Source organism: Oxyura jamaicensis, chromosome 20, assembly GCF_011077185.1.
Source record: "Oxyura jamaicensis isolate SHBP4307 breed ruddy duck chromosome 20, BPBGC_Ojam_1.0, whole genome shotgun sequence".
Classification (NCBI taxonomy): domain Eukaryota; kingdom Metazoa; phylum Chordata; class Aves; order Anseriformes; family Anatidae; genus Oxyura; species Oxyura jamaicensis.
The window spans coordinates 968,047-986,431 of record NC_048912.1 but is presented as its reverse complement, the minus strand read 5'-3'; the positions used below and the strand labels follow the sequence as shown (position 1 = coordinate 986,431).

Below are 18,385 nucleotides of genomic sequence, written 5' to 3'. Positions count from 1 at the left end.
CTGACATATTAGGTTGCACAGCTGAGAAAAAAACATGCCACTAAGTTTCCGGTGGGCAGTGCATGGGCTTGGGCCATTGGTTTTCAACACAACTGTGAACCATTTATCATAGCTTGCTTGGTTGGATGTTCAGTCTGTCCATTCACTGTATAATCAGTCTTAGAAACAAGAGTTTCTGCTGTAGTTAGTCCAAGATGGAAATACACCAGGACATTAAATAATTTGACTGCCTTTTTGTAAATGATTCATTTTCTAAACTTTTGTTGGAAATAATTTGAACTTAGAAAATGATAGTGTATTTCTGACGTGAAAATGTCACCTTCTCAGAAACTTTATCTACACACAGTTCTTCAGTTGAAACTGGCTGTGCTGTTTTTCTTCACCACTTCCCAGCTGAACCACTCATTTAATTTTGGTACCCTCAGCTGCAATCTGTGTTACTCAACTCTGAGGAGACTCACTTAGCCAATAATGGGACTAACTAGCAAATTAGTAAATAGTCAATAACTAAAACTATTAGGTTGAGGGACCTTTTTTGGTGAAAAGTAAAATGCCCTTTTCTGCTTGAGGACTTTTGTTCGTGATGTTTGTTAAGCAATACTTAGCTGTTGTATTTACAGCAGCCGCAATGAACTGGTGTGACAGTTAAGCATTCCCTAACACATCCCCCTGGGGCCTTGACAGATCTCTCTGAATATGCATGTCATGGGCCTTTTTTAAAGCCTGGAGTCAGCACTGAGCCATGTTGGGCTGCATACTTCTGTTATTACTGCAATGGCATGAGCTAAAGGATACCTTTTAAAGTATTCTGCAATGAGTTCAAATATGATTACGGGTGTTACAGAGCACAGGATGGAATAAGGAGTTCCTGTGTCTTGTGTGATTAAGCCAGGCTATCTTTATGCACCCCCCATCCCCGTTTGCAATGAGATAGGAGAGTGAAAGCATATATTTACAAATGCTTTCCCAGGTTAATATTAAACATTGTAATCTGTGTATAATTCTCATGCAACTAAAATAATTCTTCTGGGATATCTGGGATATTCTTTCTCTTAGTAGTGAATCAGGTGGAAAGAGACCACCTCTTACTGCAGAGCCTCAGAGTGGAGAACTGATTCTGCTTGTGCCTTTGGAAGCTATGATTACCAAAGTCCTTCTAAGGTTAAGGGCTACCCTACCCTTTATCTTTTCGGTACCACCTTATTACTGGGACTTGGTAAATTGGAAAATCTTGTTTCCTACAGGAGTACTTGTTCACCAACCTGCTTTTCATAAGCTAATCTTAAAGGTACTTTTTGCCATACATCTTATGCTCCTGAAGGAAATAATGCCTACAGCTCCAAAGTATCGTCCATCTCCTTGTTGAGTACAGATGTCTGGCTTCCTTGTTGTCACCAGCAAGACCATCCAGCTTCCTACTTTGATATTGAGACCGCCTCTTAAATAACAAATAAGGCTTTACATGGCGTGGTCAAGTGCTACAGAGTAGGAAAATACAGGTTTAACTGGTTGTTCCTGTGTCAATGCACAGGTTGGGAAGAAAAGAGATCCACTTATTTGCTTAATTTTATAATGCTGATACCTTTGCCTCAGTTTGCAAAGCTCTTCACTAACCCTTCTGGACCAGAGTCTTGTTTTCTGAAGCCTTGCTGAGCTGGGAGAGAAGCTGAGGACTTTTTCTGCAATTTTTTTCTGGTTAATCTGCTTGTCTGAGTGTGGTTTTTCTTTCACTTTTTCACTGATGAGTATTACTGTGCTGACCAAATATCCCTAGTGAAAAATGATATGAGCAGAAAGAAGCCCCGTGGAAGGGAGACTTGGGAGTGTGAGTGGGTTTTCACAGATGAATGGGTTGCTATAGCTGAAAAGAGGTACTTGCTGAAAATAAGTTTCAAATACTATTTTATTCAGCTTGCAGTTAATTTCTTATCAAACCATATTGGTGCCATTCTTGCTCTTGAAGACAAAGCCATGAAATGTGGTGGCACCTTAATGTAGCATTTATTTTAGTTTCAGTATCATAGAATCATAGATGGTTTGGGTTGAAAGGGATCCCAAAGATCACCCAGTTGCAACTCCCCTGCCATGGGCAGGGACAGCTCCCACCGGACCAGGCTGCCCGAAGCCCCATCCAGCCTGGCCTTGAACGCTTCCAGGGATTGGGCATCCACAGCTTCTTTGGGCAACCTGTGCCAGTGCCTCACCGCCCTCAGAGTAAAGACTTTCTTCCTTATATCTAAGGATATCTTCCTTATACCCTTTTTTAGTTTAAAGCCATTACCCTTGTCCTATCCCTATGCCCCCTGACAAAGAGTCCCTCCCCAGCTTTCCTGCAGCCCCTTTAGGTCCTGGCAGGCTGCTGTGAGGTCTCCCCGGAGCCTTCTCTTCTCCAGGCTGAACAACCCCACCTCCCTCAGCCTGTCTTCATAGGAGAGGTGCTCCAGCCCCGTGATCATCTTAGTGGCCCTCCTCCGGACTCGTACTAATCCTTCCGTGTCCATCTTGTACTGGAGGCCCCAGAGCTGGCTCCAGGTGAGGTCTCAGAGCAGAGGGGGAGAATCCCCTCCCCTCGCCCTGCTGGCCACCCTGCTTCCGATGCAGCCCAGCATACAGTTGGCTTTCTGGGCTGCAAGCGCGCCTTGCCAGCTCATGTCGAGCTTCCCATCAACCAACAGCCCCAGGTCCCTCTCCTCAGAGCTGCTCTCAATCCATTCATTCTGCACCCAGCCTGTATTGGTGCTTGGGATTGCCCTGACCTAGGTTCAGGACCTTGCACTTGGCCTTGTTGAACCTCACGAGGTTCTCACAGGCCCACCTCTCAGGCCTTTCCAGGTCCCTCTGGATGGCATCCCTTCCCTCCAGCATGTCAACCGCACTACACAGCTTGGTGTCAGCACACGTGCTGAGGCTGCACTTGATTTCACTGTCCTTGTCACTGACAAAGATGTTAGGCAGCACTGGTCCCAACACTGACCCATGCGGAACACCACTTGTCACTGATCTGCACTTGGATGTGGAGCCATTGGCTGCAACACTTTGAGTGTGACCATCCGGCCAATTCCTTACCCACTGAGTGGTCTGTCCATCAAATCAATTTGTCCACAGTTTAGAGACAAGGATGTTGTATGGGACAGTATCAAACACTTTGCACAAGTCCGGATTTCACTGTCCATGTCACCAAAGAAGATGTTAAATAGTGCCAGTCCCCGTACTGACCCCTGAGGAACACTACTTGCTAACTGCTCTCCACTTGGACATTGAGCCGTTAACCACAACACTGCTGAATATTTTTACCCACATATTTAAAGCTGTATTATAAAAGAGCTTAACTGTTTATTCCCATTTCTTAAAGCTATATTTTGAAATGGTTTTAAAAACTATTTCTTCTCTAAAAGATTTTGTGGAGGAATTCTCACCTGACAGTCCTCTCCTGCTTGCTTCTATACAGGTGAAAGTGACTGTTGATTCCTCTGATCAAAAGAGAGCTATTAGTTCAGTATGCAGCTATATAGTCTACCAGTGCAGCCGGCCAGCCCCGCTCCACTCCCGTGACCTTCACTCTGTGATAGTTGCAGCTTTCCAGTGCCTTTGTGTCTGGCTTACTGAGCATCCTGACATGCTGGACGAGAAGGTAAGAATCTGTAGTGTACATATTTTGAGCACACCCAATTGTTACACATTTCATCCCCAACCTATCTATTTGTCGTACTTTAAAGCAACATGCTTTTTTAGTTTTCAAAAATATACCAAGAATTTCAAAACCAGCCTACTTGAAAAATAGCTTTCAATTTTGATTTCTGCTCTTTATTTACTGAGGCTATTTTTAGTTTTACAAATAGCTTTCATATTTATAAGAAAGCATCTTGACCTTTCTTCTTGCTTTGTGAAATTGAAGAAAAAGGAGAGAAGAAAATAAAAAACCTGAAATGTAAATAAATAAGTAGAAAATTAACAGAAATATGGAAGTTATTGGTGTATTTATATAGCACAGCTACCTGCTGTGGATAAACTTCACTAAAAGCCATGTCTTTTCTCATTTCTCAGCTCTTACCTGACTATAAAGCATCATCTAGACTTAAGAATGTAATTTCTTTAACGCTAATGTTTTTATAACCATAGTTTCACCAAGCAATTATCTAGAAATGAAGCAAGGCATGGCTCAATCCAAGGTGGAATTTCCTTGGGAAGTTTGAAGAGAACAGGCAATGAAAGATACATGTTTCTGATCACTTCCTATCATACTGTTAAAAATAATTTATTTTTTGTACAAATACTATTTTCATTGTTGATCTACTTACAGAGAAAACTCAGTAACTATTTCTGTAATTATATATAAAATATATATGAAAATGTATATTTAAGAAAAAATAGAGGAAAAATTGAGAACTCTCAAGCAGGGTTTTCCATAAAGATGCTTTCTGCTTGTACTTCATGATATTGGCACAGTAGTAGGTGACCAGGAAAGAATGATTTGCCTGGATGTGGCACAGCACAGGTTTATGCAGTTACATTATGTTTCTTTTATCTTGTAAGGGTCCACTTGTTTTTCTTCTTTCGACTATCACTGGTTATCAGGATGGTGTTATATACTATGTGTAGTATATACTGGAAATTTGGTGGCTCATTCCTGAGCCATGATAGTTGAACGGGAACCTCTCACTGTGTTTGGCAAGTGTAAGGATCAGACTGCCCAAGTTGCCTCACCTGATACCTACTTTGAATTTCACATGTTGATTTTATTAGCCAATACTGTAAACTCTGTAATTATTCATAGATAATCTTTGCTTCTCAACCCTGATTTATTTTGATTTGTCTGAAGACTTTCACCTTCCTCCTCACTTGTTTTTCTACATCAGTCGTGAATTCAAGGAACAACACAGACCGAGGTGTGGAACCCTGCCTGGTCTCTGGTGGTAAAAGCTGACCACTTGTGTTTCGTTCTTAGCCAGTTATTTATTCTTGAGAAAGCTTTCCTTGTTATTCCCTCGCTTAAGCCATGAGATTGGAACTTCAGTTGTAGCAATTCAAATACTTTCAGGAAATGATTTTGTAATGAGCAGTATTTGTCAGTCATAACTGATCCTACTGAGTGTTGGCCTCTTCTGCAATAGACTTGTTGCTTTCCTGTCTACTTTTAGAATATTGCTATTGTTCTCTTAATGAATTAGATACTATGATTTACTTGGCTTCTTTATGAAAGCTGTTGGCAATTGACAGATTTGGAAAAGGGTTTCTTGCAGTTTTCCAGGTGAGTTTGTTCTTAATGACCTTAGAACTTAATTAAAAGTTTTGCAGATAACCTCAGAAGTACATTTATTATCTTGTAAAATATGTTTACATTTTTCAGTTGCATTCTTAGTAGTCCTCTTGACTGTTTTCTACATGTGTAATGGAACGGAATATATAGTTCAGAGCATTTTCCAGCAAGAGATATAGAGGCATAAAACATAATCAGACATCTGTATACAGAGAAAATATAATTGCTGTAGTAAATGTGATCTTATTCCAACACTGTCTGTTAAAATAATCTTCTGGATTTATCTCTGAGCTCAGATAACCAGTAGCACTTTATCTGAATCAATGGTCTACTGCTGTTTCACTGAGGTCTTTGAGGCATCTGTTAGTGTGTTTGTTTTAAGGTAGGTCCTCTTATGTTTTAGGATTGTTTAAAAGAGGTACTGGAGATTGTGGAGCTGGGCATTTCAGGAAGTAAATCCAAAAACAGTGAACAAGAGGTCAAGTATAAAGGAGATAAGGAGCCAAACCCTGCATCCATGAGAGTGAAGGATGCTGCTGAAGCTACATTAACATGGTATGTAATTTGTCAAAGGATGTTTGTTGTTTAGCATTGCCTTGTCAGAGAAAATGTTCTAATTAGGAGTTCCCACCTGGTGAGGTCTCTGGTATAGCAAGAGCATCTGAAAAGTCACCCAGGAGTTCCATCTAGTTTGCTTTTTGGGCAGGGTTGTCCTGTGCTCTGCCTCTGCTGTCTTCCTCTTCCCATTACAGGTGTCCAACAGAAAAAAGATCCCTGTGATTACTGTCTTCCTTTTCTGCCCATTCTCTTATTTGAAGAGCAAAACCTGCCTGCAGCCCCTGGTGTTCTGGTTTTGGCCAGTGCTCTCTGCAGCCAGCAGTTCCTTGCATCTCCCACTGTCAGCCTGTCCTTCCATTTCCCCTTCTCCTTATCCATGGCACATGTCACAGGTGTAAGTCAGTGCAGGCTGGGGTATCATTCTGCCCAAGGAATTGGAGTTGCTTAATAGATTTGAGAGATTCTGCTGAAAAAGCAATTGCAGATGCGTGAGTTGGGGAGAGGGAGCACGGAGATGAAAATTGAGATTCACTCCAGAGTAGCTGAAAAGCACTCTTTTACTGGATAAATAACATCATAGTGGACAAGACAAATTGAAGATGAGTAATATAAATAGGTTTGGAAAAGGTGATAGCTGCTTGCTTTTTTTTATTATTCTACTTAATAAAATCATTATAAACTTTACTGTTAATAAAAACAACTGTGTAATTACCAAGGTAAAAACAGCTACTCATTGGAATCTGGGGACAAACCTTTATTGTTGCCTCTTTTTGTTTGGAGAGATGAAAATACCTATTTACCAAGTAAAATGAAAAGTGTGGCAGGAGAGCATCAATACATTTATTTTTCATCTGGATGGTGGCATTGAGTGAAAATCAGATCACAGGATCTTCAGTCACTGACACTGGACACAAGCCTCAACTCTCACTGCTGGCTTCTGTCATAGAAGTTTTCAACTTACTGTTGGGAAGATCCTACATAATTTCTGATGATATAAATATGTATTTTTAGGAGCCTTCTGTTTGCCTTGCTTGTTGATGTTCAATAGTTGGTTAAATTACGGGGAAATATCTTCAGTCATTCATAATATTATTATAAGAATGAACATAAAGCTGTGGAATGGTACAGATTTTTGTGCTTTAAAATATAACTTAATATCTTTATAACCTAAATTATAAAAATTTTAACTTAGGTTATAAAGAAACTTACTCTGTAGGCAGACTACCCTTACAAAAAAGACTTCATGTACGTTTTTCTGAAATTACTGGTTCTCTTTTACAACTAGCTGACGGTATAGTGCAGATAATTGGTTTGCCCTGATAACTCTAACTGTAAAGGTAACTGCTACGTCAAGATATAAATGAAGAATATGAGTGAAAGTCCATGCTTGGGTGGAACAGTAAATCTTTAATCTCTCGTAACTTCTAACTTTTTTCTCATTTGCAGTATTATGCAGCTACTTGGAGCATTTCCTTCTCCCAGTGGCCCTGCTTCCCCTTGCAGCTTAGTGAATGAAACCACATTAATTAAATATTCTCGTCTACCTACCATAAACAAACATAGCTTCCGTTACTTTGTTTTGGATAATAGTGTCATCCTCGCAATGTTGGAACAGCCTCTGGGGAATGAACAGAGTAAGTTCAACACTTCCTCTTCCCTTGTTCTTCTAGTTAAAACTCTCTGCGTGCAGCTATAAAATAAAGGTGCTTCATCAAGTACCTCTCACATTACCTGTTCTGTGGATGTGTCATTGAGCAGAATGTTGCTCTGGAATGAAGGGGCTGGAATAACTTTAGTGTCAGTGATAGTCAAACTTAATACAAGCTCACCCAAATTGTTCATGCAGTTTTTTATCCAGATACTTGCAGGTGACTGCCATATAAATTACAGCTGATGGACCATGTTATAAAAGAATGAAAAGCATGAAGAGTATAGGAGGTTTGATGGGGATTGGTGCTCAGCAAGTAATTCATGTGAGACCTTAATGCTTTGAACAGTTGCTTTTGCTCTAGGTCTCTTGTTACTAAATGTTTCTGTGGTTGCTTTCAGCACAATTTTAGTTGCTAAGGAGCCATTATAGCTTTCTAGTATGCCATTCTGTTCTATCAAGGATACCTACTGTAAAAGAGATCTATTACAGAGTATTGGCATTCACAGCTGAATTTTTCTTTCTGACTTGTTTTAGCCTTGTATGCTTTGACCGAGGAGAGCTTGCATTAAAAAAATCTGGTGGTATTGACATGATGCTTTGAATTGAACAATTAATCCCCTTAAGTCCGTCCTATGAATCTTCATGTATCAAGGCATCACCTAAAAGAGTAGATGAAACTCCTCTTTTGTACTAGCTCCATTTCCTCTTTTGTACTAGCTCCACTTAAGACTAATGTTTGTTGGATATGTTAATCTGACACAGATGTATTTTCCTCATCTATGGACAGGATTGAGTCTAGATACTAGTCTTGAAAACAGAGATTGCACTGAACTAGCATCATGAACTCAGATTGTGTCCACCGATAGTTAGAAAAAAACTTAGTTTATGAGTTGTGGTCCAGAATGCTCCAATCTCATTGAGAATCACTAAACAGATCTAACAGCTCATCCTGGGAACCATTGCCATATGTTCACTCTCAGTCTGTATTTGAGCAAATGTGTTCCTGACAGGAACAGCTTAGAACATGCCAGAACAGCTGAGCAAATCTCATCCTTGTTCTGCCTGTGCTAAATGCATTACTGAGGAATCCTGTATAGCTATTATAATCTGAAATTGAATTAGCCTTACTTGTTGTGCAGAACTTGCTTACAAATCCCCTTTGAAATACAAGATTAATTGCAGTAATGTGTAAGTATGTCAAATCACTTTTGAGGCAGAACACTGAAGTGGATTATTGTGGGGAGCTGGTTTGGTTTATGTGTGTGCTTATGTAAATGTGCTGTACCCTGTAAGTTCCGGTATGCTACCCATGAAATACCGGGGAAGAAATACATATCTAGTGGTTTGATATGTATTGATACCTGGTGGTGTCAATTTATGGTTTAAATGCTCAAAAGTTTAATATAAATACATTTTAAAATAAAATTAAAAGCTATAGAGGTATACCTCTATACATATACTAGGGATTCGTCTGCTAAGGTAGCAAACTTCAGTGGCCTTTACATCTTGAAGAGAAACTGAAATCCCTGCAGTGTTAGAACCACAATCGTGTAAATTGAAAGGCACCGTAGGAGAACTGAAGTCTAAACTGCAGTCTAACCTCCTGTTCTCTGAACAGGGTCAGTTCTCTGAACAGGGTCAGTAGTGAATTTGGAGCAGGTTGCTTATGACATTGTCCCAACAGGTCTTGGAAACCTCTGAGGACAAGTTCTGTGTCCATATTCCAGCATAGCTCCTTCTGGTATAAATTTTTTCACCGTGTCATGTCAGAATCTTCCCTTGTCTTTGTATGATCATTATCTCTTGTTCTTCCACTGTTCTTATCGTCATTATTTGTGGGGGACCTTTATAGAAAGTCACAGAAGTATCATGGAAACTATGTTTTCATGTGACCTTTGTCATATCTAAGCAGTCAGTGGCTGAATAATTTCTTATTTTTTTAATTTCCTGGGGGCAACTTGGAGAGAGAAACAGTGATCTACATGAATTTGGATGAAGGTTACTTTCAATGATGAAACAGCAGATCTGGCTATTACTGAGCAGTAGTAGTTTTCTGCTGCACAGAGGAGGATTATGCTCAGTGTTTTCTACTCACTAGAAATTGTCTTTAGGGTCAGGAAGGGAGTTTTCCTTGAAAACAAAATCTCTGTAATCATGACTGTGTTTCTTTATGGTTAGATTATTGCTCAATGAAGTATCTGTATTTTATGATGATGTATTATTCTTTTAACCCATGTGCTTTACAGATGACTCTTTCCCTTCTGTCACGATTTTGATCCGTGGGACATCTGGAAGATTTGCATGGGCCCAGCAACTCTGTCTTTTACCAAGAGGAGCTAAAGCAAATCAAAAGGTCTCTATCAAAGCCCATAAAGAAATCTTTAACTGCTGATGTTCAGCAGAAATTCCACTAATGTGAGACAGCCCCGCAGAACTGGTGATTATACATTAAGACTGAGCCACGGGGCCTTTAGCTGTAGGTAATGTTGACACATCTCTGGTGACTCTTTACAACTCGTGATTAATAATAATACAGGCTGTGAAAGCACTGTTGCCGTCTAGGTTTGTTTAAGGAAGTGGGAGGGAGAACTCTCCATACTTCTTGTTTTTTGAAAGCATCTTCGGAGGTGATGGGGCAATGTACAGTGTGCTTAGTTGTGTAGGCATGAGTGTTGGTGCTGATTTTAGGATGTCAGGCAAAGCCCTTGCAGCAGAAGAAACAAAGTCTGGAGTTAGAGTATGAGATGCTGCAGAGAGAACAGCTATTAACTGCAAAGCCCAATGTTGCAAAGATGGCGGTAAAATTACAGTGGAAAAAAAAAATCTATCTAGACAGACTCTGGACTCTAGACTGGACTATAGATGGACTCTGGACTCTAGATGGAATACTTCTGGACAGGAATAGTAAAGGAGAAACAGCTCAATCTCATTTTAAAGTAGACTCTCTTACTGCAGTTGCCTAGTGGAGTATATCCTTCGGTTACCAAAATTTCTTTCTGTTTGTAAACATCTCCAAATCTTGAAAGTCTTCATATGACCCTCAGTAAAATACAGGAAATAATAATGTAGCTGAAATTATGGGCCTGTCAGTCTCAGCTGTCATGTTAACATTTAGATGACTCTGGTCTCTGCAGAGCAGCCTTTGGGAAGACCCTTCACTTGATGCCTTTGGAGCTGTGCTGTCAATTAAGCTGAAGTGTTTTGCTAAATAGCGTCAGTCCAAGTGTGTTGCCTCAGTCACCAAAGGATAAGTCACATCTTGGCTGGAGACCTTCCTACCAGTTTTAAGGGAACTGTTCTAACCTAAAGGCATTACATAACTTTAAGTGTTGCCCTTTTCAAGTGTACTGGGTTGTAAATAAACTTACAGCCCCCAAGGTATAAAGATCTTGCTTGCTTGGATCGTATGCACCTGCAAACCTGCAACACCCCCCCGCCATGGGCAGGGATGCTACCAGCTAGATCAGGTTGACCAGGGCCTCATCCAATTTGGCCTTGAACACCTCCAAGGATGGGGCATCCACAGCCTCTCTGGGCAACCTGTTCTAGTGCCCCACCACTCTGAGTGGAGAATTTCCTCCTAAACTCTAAATCTCCCCTCTTTTAATTTAAAGCCATTACCCCTTTTCCTGATATTATCTGCCTGAGTAAAAAGTCACTCTCCATCTCTTTTATAAGTTCCCTTTAAGTACTGAAAAGCTGCAATGAGGTCTCCCTGGAGCCTTCTCCTCTTCAGGCTGAACAGCCCCAGCTCTCTCAGCCTTTCTCCATAGGAGAGGTGCTCCAGCCCCTAGATCAACTTTGTGTCCCTCCTCTGGACCTGCTCTCACAGACCCTTGTCCTTCTTGTGCTGGGGGCCCCAGTCCTGGATGGAGTACTCCAAGTGGGGCCTCACCAGGACAGAGCAGAGGGGCACAGTCACCCCCCTCGATCTGCTACTCATTCCTCTGTTGATGCAGAGGATTGTTGGCCATTTCATTAGTATTTGCAACTGCTTAGAGGTGAGATGGTAAGCAAGTATAATAGGTACCATGATTGCATCACCACAAAAAGCAAAACAGTGTCTTTTTTTCTTTTTTTTAAATTTACAATGACGTTTTTAATACAAGTCTATTCTAAAAGTATTACTGAATGCTTTTTAATGATACCTCTCGTGTAAGAATTAGTAAACTTGTGGTGGGAGGGTACATTTCCCATTATAATGTGTTGTCTAATGATGCAATGCCCGGAGTGAAACTATCCCCTGCCCCCTTTTTTTGACAGACTTTTGTACCAGAACCTCGACCAGCTCCTAAAAATGATGTTGGATTAAAATACAGTGTCAAGCATCGCCCTTTTCCTGAAGAAGTGGACAAGATCCCATTTGTGAAAGCAGACTTGAGCATTCCTGATTTACATGAAATTGTGAATGAGGAAGTAAGTAACTTTTAATCTTTAACTTCAATTTGCTCTTGTTTTATGTTTGTTCATGAATCACACTAACTTCTTACTGTAAATGGTATAATTCTTTAACTTGACTAATTCATATTAATGGAGTAATAAACTGTGAACAGATGAATCTGTGCATTTCCCCAGGAGGATGACAGTGCCTTGAATGTGTTCTTGAGGAGCATTGCTCAACACGTTTTATTCCAGTTTCTAATATCCTGGTATTGCTAGGAAGAAATGATTTGCATTTTGTTGCATCTTCTAGGAAAATGTAAATGGACATTGAAAGGATACCGACACCCTTGTGTGGGGTGTGTGTTAAAAAAAAAAGTATTTTAAAGCTTCACATTCACTTTAGTTTCTGTTCATTTAAAAGGGAGAGGCTGTTGCTGATAACTGGGTCCATAATTTGCAACAGCTTTCCCATGCAAACAGGGTTTTGAGATGTTCACCTTGTAACCTTGCTCAAGGTCTTGTTGATAGTACTTTAGTACACATCATGCTGGTGGAGTTGCAGCTGCTCCTGCACATGACTTACAGATTTGCTAAATGATGGAGCTGTTGTGTTTGAGAGAGATCACAGTAGAGTCAGCTCAACATTTCATGTCTGTGCACTGTATTGCAGCTTGAAGAGCGACATGAGAAGCTGAGGAATGGCATGGCCCAGCAGATTATTTTTGAGACTTCCATAGATCAGAAAAGTGAAGAGGAGTGGCGTAAGAAGAGCTTTCCTGATCCGATTACAGAGTGTAAGCCCCCGCCAGCAGCCCAGGAGTTCCAGACAGCACGCCTGTTCCTCTCTCACTTTGGGTTTCTGTCTCTAGAGGCATTGAAGGTGACCTGATACTTCTTAGTGTTATACTAATGGCATCAGTACCCATACGGCTTGGCTTAGCAAAAGAGGAAAACTTAAGTTTTGTTAGTGGAAGATCTTTTGTGCAATACCATCTGCTGTTGTGCTGTAGTCTGCTTGAATAAGGTGATGAACTTTAGTCTTCCAGGATTAAGAACAGGGTTGTGAAAGGCCACACCTCAAGCTGAACATGCTCTGAATAGGTGGCTCTATCTGTATTTGTGCAGTAGGTACATAAACTATCACATTCACCTGGTTATATTTGACACTGTTTCTCCAGCTTGAGATAGGGCTACTTTGTAAGCATTTCTAAAATACAACTCCCTTAGAAGTTCTGTTACAGAGATTATTGTGTTGAAGTGGTTTAACAATATATAAGCACTTTAGAGTACATGTAGATTGTAGAGTTTATTCTTTCTGAAGTTAAAGTAACAATGGTTTATAGAGACGATCCACATCCTTACATTGAAGTTCTGCCTCTTACCTGTGGATTTTCCCTTTTATTTGCTGTGTTTTCTTCCAGAATACTGTCAACATTTATAGGTGATGGAGCTCTTACAAAAATATAAAAGTGCTTGGTATTTTATATATTGTTGATATATGAGATATTAATACAAAACTAGATACAATGTGATTGTACATAGTCATGTAGTATTTTTGAAAGTCTCTGCTGCATTTGTTGTGGAAGGGAGTTTTGTTTTTTGAGCAAAATGTTATTTTTCTTAATGGATCATTATGAAAGCCATAAAGAACTTTTCTGATATGAAAGATTTTTTTATTTAAGATGTTGAACTCTGTTGAATAGGAGCCCGCTAACAGTCGTCTACCTCCTCACCTGATTGCTCTTGACCCTGCTCTTCCTGGGTTTTTCGATGACCTTGGCTACTTGGATTTACTACCATGTCGTCCTTTTGATACTGTTTTTGTTTTCTACATGAAGGCAGGCCAGAAAACAAGCCAGGAGGTAAGTCTGGAGTGATTGGTCTTTTGTCTTGTTTCTGGTAATCTTCATGTAAGCAAAGTATCACTGTTAGTGACTAGAGCAGAGTACTGAAAACAGTGATTCTGAGCTTTGTGTTTATTTACTATGTGAGCTGTAACAAATGACTCCATACCTTTTCATCTGTAGGTTGAAGTACATTATTATCTACATCTAGGATTTCTGTGAGGTCTTGATAAAGCATTTTGTATGTATATTAATGAAAATATATTAGTTGTAGACTTCAAAGACTCATATCAGAAATGTGTTCAGATTTGTTGGCTCAGTTTGTAGGGAAGTTGCAATTGGAAGTTCTGGCTGTGCATGATATCCAGGTATTTTGGTTTGATTCTAATGCTCAGCATACGTCAAAGAAATGAAAACTTTTTACAAAAAGTATTACTGCTTTGTAAGTCTCTGTATTATACTATTTACATTCAAATACGATTAGGTTAATCAGGTTAATTTGTGCAAGTCTAAATTTTGATTTCTCTAGAAACTCACTACATTAAGAAGGCTTATGGGCTCATTAGAAATACTTTGTGGTACTTTCTACTCATTTTTATTAGTAATTGTCATACTAAAGAGCAGAAGCATAGCTTCAAAAATAATTAACATGTGGTTCCCTCGTACTGTGAATATACAATTGACAGAACACAGTAGCACTTTCCACATCTGAGTGTAATACACCACCAATTCTTGATGCCAGCGTCATGCTGTTTGTGAGTTTTCAAGTTCTGAGTAGCAAGTAAGCAGTCTCCAAAGTTAGCTAACAAGATATACAGGGTTTGATATCTACCAGCCTTCCAGAAATGTTATGCTCTTGCTGAGCTAGCAGAATGCTTTTTCCTCTGATGTTTACATGTAATTATGGATTTAGACAGGTGAGATTTATTTGCAGAAATTACTTAGTCCTACAGAACTTGCTGAGCTTTGGATATCCAATTAGCAGTCAGTACTTAGGAGTTCTGCCATGTCAGTTTAAAAAAATCTTATATTTGATAGCATTTGGGCACATTTAGACAGACATTATAAAGATGCCATTCCTGCTTCAGACATCTTGCAATGATTTCTAAGCCTTCTTGGTTGTGCAAAGTCACGGTCAAGGTAATAAGGTACTCATCTCTACAGCACTGAGCTGAGTGAGAAAACTGTTGCTGTTTCTGTGTTTGAAAAGAAACAAAACAGAAATAAGTCAAAAGTCAGGAGCAGAGGAGATCAAAGCCAAGTAACAATGCTGCTTTGAGCAGAGATGCCTGCACAGTCCTACTCAGCCATCCATGTGTATGTTCCCATCAGTGTGTGTGTGTGTTCATGCATCGCTAACTCAGGAACTAATTCTGTTCTGCAAGGTGATTCCTACTCCTTTCATGACGAGTGGTGTCAGCTCTATTTTTATCTGATGCTGCACAGCCCAGAGTAGTGTTGTCTAACCTGAGTGGTCCTACGTTAGCCCCACGTTCTCTTGTGATGATACGCATTTACAATTTAGAGGGGTCTCACCAAATTTATTTATACAGGGTAATGAAACTGCCCCCATGCTTCTTATATCATGATACTTATGAGTATCTTATGATACTTATGATACTTATATCATGATATCATGATATCTCATGTCTGCAACTAATGCACATTCTACACTGAACAGTTCTGTGGTTTATCCCTGATGACTGGATAAATCTCAGAATTGCCATTTGTAGTGGTGTGATTGCAGGCTTCAGCAATGACAGCGGAACGCTGATATGATTGAACAGGACATTGCCAAGCGGGATGAATGATGCTGGGCAACAGGGACTGGTGTCCATCTAGAAAGCCTGGGGTTCCAGAACAGCTGTACTTGGGCAAAACCATCTCAGTGACACAATATTTTTAATTACAAAACCAAAGGTGGGGTAAGGAGGGGAAGAGCTGTTTCCTGGAGTCTCCTGTACATACCATGGTTCTGCTGGTTGTTTCAGATCCTGAAGAACATGGAGTCTTCCAGAATTGTTCAGCCACACTTCCTGGAGTTCTTGCTGTCTCTTGGCTGGTCGGTGGATGTAGGGAAGCACCCTGGGTGGACTGGGCATGTCTCAACAAGCTGGTCCATCAATAGCTGCAGTGATGAAGAGGGACCTGAACAAGGTAAGGAATGGTCTAACATTAAATTAAAATGTTTTGTCTCCTCTAGGATATTTTTTTCTCCTAGATACCTATCTGAGCACCAGCGTACTTTTTTTTTTGGATCAACATGAATATTTACCTGAAAGGAATGTGTAAATAAACTAAGGTTCAAGCCAAAGTGAGGAAAAGTAACATCAGTGTTTGTTGTTGGGAGAAAGTAGTCTCAGCAAGAAACACCTGTATTCTGTACTTCTGGCAGACTTGGTGGGTATTCATGTATAACCCAAAACCAGTATTCATCTGAAATTGGATACAGATTATAGCGTGTATCAGCAGATGTGCTTGCAATATTGTGATTTTTAGTATTCTGTAAGTAGATTAAAATGAGATGTTGATGAATACATTTGCTGTAATCATGCTTGCTAGTAAGTAAAGAAAACAAGCCCATATTTGTAGGTCACAGGCTGCAGCCTACACACAGCTCTTCTCCTGTCCTCCTTAATTTAGTCTGTTCTTTACCACTACAGCAACTACTCCTGGGCTTGTCTTATACTGTGACCAACTAAAGGCTTTTCTGAATAAAACTATGCATGATAGAAGTTTTGAAATGCTGGGGAGAAGTTAAGAGAACCAGAGGCGTGGCTTTCTCAGAACAAGTCAGGAGAGGTTACAAAATGGCCAGGGCTTGGTTTAATATATATTTGAGAATGGGGTTGTTACGCTTTAGTCTGAGGCAGAGCCCTCTCCCTTCTTTTTGCGGTTGGATTTGTCAGTACAACTGCACAGATGACAGTGCCCTGAATTAGTGAGGTAACCTGTTTTAATATGTGCTTTTTAATGTGGATGTTAAAAGTTCACTTAGAACTTCAGCTGTTTGGATTAAGTAATAGACCACCAAAAAGATTGATTAATTGGTGAAAGAAAGAAAAGAAAAAGCAGTCAAGAATGGGAGTGAAGCAGGGCTGCTTCTAATCGACTCTGCTGCTGGGAAAAATCAACAAGTGGAGTTGCACCTTTACTTTAAATCTGTTGCTGCAGATTTTTACCCATTGCTTGCTACATTTGGATGAGCTTGTGAAGAATGCTTAGATTTTTGCTGTGGCTGATGTTATTTGTTTTCTTAAATGTGTTTTCTATTTGTGGATGGTTCTGCTTAAAGCAAAACACACATAAAAACAAACAAACAAGAAAAACACAAACCTAAAAGAGCTTCCAGTGAGATGTGATTAAAATAAATCCATGAGCATGTGTTTTGTGTCCTGCCCCCCTCCCCCCAGCAACTGGATTTGGGTTGAGATGATGCTCCTTGAGAGCAATGGGCTTGAGAGATGCAGGAATGCTTCCCTGTTGGTAAAGCATGACTCAGAGGTCTGCATGCCTCTGGCCACTTCTTTGTGTCAGAGTTTTGAATTTCTCTGCTCCAGTGGTTTTGCTGAAGCAGCTATTACAAGGGCCCTTCTGTAAACTGGTGCAGAGAAATAATTCAGCTTAAAGCCCTTGCTATTCTTTCTGGAGGAGTCATGGGGAAGGAAAACGTGTTTTTGTTAATTTACTTATAGCATGGCTCCATCAAAGAATCTATAGAAGTTGGCTTAAATTCCAGAATAGTGTCGGGCTGAAGCTGTAAATGCTGTAAGCTGCATTTGAAAATTTATTGACAAACTGAATGGTGTCTATCTTAGAGGAAATGGGTAGAAATAGCTACTGAATGAATGATTGTAGCAGATGCTTACTGAACAGACTACTGAATCCAAGGAGAATATGATATTATCTTAAGTATAATTTAAATATTTTCAAAATGAATTTTTTTTCCAACCCAAAGTGCTATTTCCTTCAAGATATCAAAAAAAAATCTTTGAGAGTGGTTGTTTGCCATGAAAATTGACTGTGAAATCTTCTGATTTTTAAAATGAGATTTGCATGATTTCTTCTCATTTTACCTTTTTTTTAAGGTCTTCTCCTGAGGAAGTGCACAGAGAGGTAAACCTTCCTCTTAACTTTCCTTTTCTGCCTGTTTCAGATGATGTAATTATTTCAGAAGATGTTGGGGCAAGTATCTTCAATGGGCAGAAGAAGGTGCTCTACTATGCTGATGCCTTGACAGAAATAGCTTTTGTTGTCCCATCACCAGTGGAGTCCCTAAGTAAGATCATTTTGTGCATGCTATTTAGAGGGAAAAAAAGAAAAGAACAAGGTTTATTTATTTATTTATTTATTTATTTATTTATTATTGTTGTTGTTTTGTTTTGTTTTTTATCTAGAGAGCTGTGTCAGAAGCAGAAACCCAATAAGCAAACTAGTGGTGTGAATAGCAAGACTCTTGCCAGGAAACTGCTGATATTTTGATTTAAATATCCAATATCCAGGAGTTTTTGACTCCTTCTGAGACACTATCTGTTCTGTACCCCTTTTCCTCAGTCTAGGCCTCAGTACATATCCAGGTTTGCGTGACACTATCTGTTTGCCTCGGTGTGTTTGGTTGGACATATGAGTTTGGTCTGCAGTCATGATACTGTAAAAAAAAAAAAAAAAAAAAAAAAAAAAAAAAAAAAAAAA

The 18,385-nt window shown here is 39.8% G+C and overlaps 1 protein-coding gene across 4 annotated transcripts in view; it reads left to right on the top strand.

Moving 5' to 3' along the window:
• Positions 1–18,385, top strand: part of RALGAPB (Ral GTPase activating protein non-catalytic subunit beta) — a 71,387-nt gene that overhangs the window by 38,032 nt on the left and 14,970 nt on the right. For all 4 annotated transcript variants that reach the window (XM_035343704.1, XM_035343703.1, XM_035343702.1 and 1 more), the window contains 9 exons: positions 3,449–3,631; positions 5,661–5,812; positions 7,262–7,449; positions 9,713–9,819; positions 11,730–11,882; positions 12,520–12,729; positions 13,553–13,711; positions 15,685–15,850; positions 17,850–17,972. In XM_035343704.1, the coding sequence (XP_035199595.1) occupies positions 3,449–3,631; positions 5,661–5,812; positions 7,262–7,449; positions 9,713–9,819; positions 11,730–11,882; positions 12,520–12,729; positions 13,553–13,711; positions 15,685–15,850; positions 17,850–17,972 (1,441 nt within the window). The remainder of the gene's footprint in view (positions 1–3,448; positions 3,632–5,660; positions 5,813–7,261; positions 7,450–9,712; positions 9,820–11,729; positions 11,883–12,519; positions 12,730–13,552; positions 13,712–15,684; positions 15,851–17,849; positions 17,973–18,385) is intronic.